Here is a 1,793-nt window from a genome sequence, read left to right as displayed (position 1 = left end):
CTACTTCTTGATGAAATAAAGCAGAGCAAAGAGGAGCACTGCCAAACCACAGAGCAAAATGCTGCCGATGCAGCAGCAGTGTTTCCAGGGGAAGCTGCTGTTGAAACATGAGGGGTGGTGGGTTGGTGTTGCAGAGGGCCTCATACCCTGTCTCTTCAGGGTGCGATGGGTCCTGGCCTTGTCTGCATGCATCGAGGGCTCCCAGGCATCCCACGCCAGGGCCGGCCTCGACTGGCTGCAAACACCGAGCTGGCAGCCCTCACAGCGAGCGCTGTCGTGTGGCCCTGTCACCTGTGTGTCCACCACGACTTCCAGGAGGTCAGAGTGCTGAATGGGCAGGCGGTAGAAGTACTTGAGGATCTTTAGCACCAGGTTGTGCAGAAGCTTCTCCATGGTCTCCTGGCTGAATTCGGGCTCCTCCAGCTGGGGGTCAGAGCATCGCCTGCATGCCTGGCGAAAGGCTCGCATCCACACCATGCCTTGGCCCTTGTGCCGGTGCATGTGGAACACGATGTGTGCTTTGGCTGAGGACCATTCATGAAAGCACTGGGAGCACCGAAACCTGCGAGGGCATGGAGGAGACCAGCTCATCCCAGGCTCCCCATGCTGAGCCAGCTGCTTCCCATGCAGTCAGCAGGGACCAGGGCAGCCAGGGCTGATGGATTAACTTCACTCACACAAGCTTTACACCAAACTGTCCTCCCCCTAAGACCATCATGCCAATCTGGGGAGTTCAACACAGATGTGAGCTCAGGGCTGGCCCCAGCATTTTTTAGGAACCAGGCTGCCTTCTGGGACCACCCCGGTCCCCTTTCCTAGCCCATCCCGGCCCCACTGCCAGGAGCAGGAGGCCTTGGGGTGGGAAGCATCAGGCCCCTCACCCATGCCGGCTCATCACAGCTCAGCGGAAAGCCAACGTCAAGCCCAGTGCTGGGTAAGTCAAAAAAAAAGAAGAAAAATAGAAGGAAGGTGTGGGTGGAGGCTGCAGGGCAGCTGAGGAGATGTCCTGAAGAGTCAAAAGGTGTGTAACCCGCAGCTCTTCATCTTAAACAATCTGCATGGGGGCTGGCAGCCAAAGTCTCCATTTGCTGCCACCTGGGCAGGGTGTCTGGTCGATGCCCAGGGTCCTGCCCGGGGTAGAAATGGTTGGGATGGGGCCTCTCATCAGCAATGCAGAGCCACAGCCTCTCTCTGCCCCAGGACCCTGCAGCCTGGTGCAGATCCAGGGACTGCTGAGGCATTGTCCCATGTCCCAGCAGACAGCGGCTCATGCTCTCTTCATCCTCTGGGTGCAAACCCAGAAAATTTGGCTCTAGTGTGGTGTAACTACCACTGCTCATTGAAGGAGCTCTTTGTATCTTGACACCAACATGGAGAAACTCTGGCCAAATGCCATCTGCCCTTTGGCCCTGTGGAGGTGCTGCACTCCCTTCCCCTCCAATTATCATGATTCTTTTCCAGTTTGGCAATAACCCACCAAGCTTGTAACAAAATGGGAAAACCCCTCCCAGCCTCACGCACCTCCAAACTCCCCTTTCATGTCAAAAGCTGCTTCCTACAAGCAAACTTCGAGAAAGGGGAAGGTCTGCATGGCAGCCCATCACCCCTTGTCCCACTCCAACAGGGACCAAGCCAGCAGCCCCCTACCTCCCAAGCGCACGGCGCTGCACATACTCCTTCCAGCCAGGCTTGAGGATGTGCACCTGCAGGCTATCGTCCTCCTGAAGCCTCCACGGCTCTGTCAAGTCCATAGCTGCAATCTTCGCTGCAAAAATGTCCTGCCAGTCCCCCAT

General features: G+C 56.9%; 1 protein-coding gene across 1 annotated transcript; it reads right to left on the bottom strand.

The window, feature by feature from the left end:
* On the bottom strand, positions 1–1,793 carry LOC104015725 (receptor-transporting protein 3-like). The gene is made up of 2 exons (XM_009468513.2): positions 1,648–1,793; positions 1–562 (listed from the first exon to the last, which is right to left on the bottom strand). The coding sequence occupies exons 1-2, from the start codon at positions 1,791–1,793 to the stop codon at positions 1–3; spliced, it is 708 nt and encodes a 235-aa protein (XP_009466788.2).

This window comes from Nipponia nippon, unplaced genomic scaffold, assembly GCF_047370975.1.
Source record: "Nipponia nippon isolate SJK-2023a ecotype South Korea unplaced genomic scaffold, ASM4737097v1 scaffold_7, whole genome shotgun sequence".
NCBI classification, from domain to species: Eukaryota; Metazoa; Chordata; class Aves; order Pelecaniformes; family Threskiornithidae; genus Nipponia; species Nipponia nippon.
The sequence above is the reverse complement of the archived record's forward strand: the minus strand, read 5'-3'. Positions and strand labels throughout refer to the sequence as shown.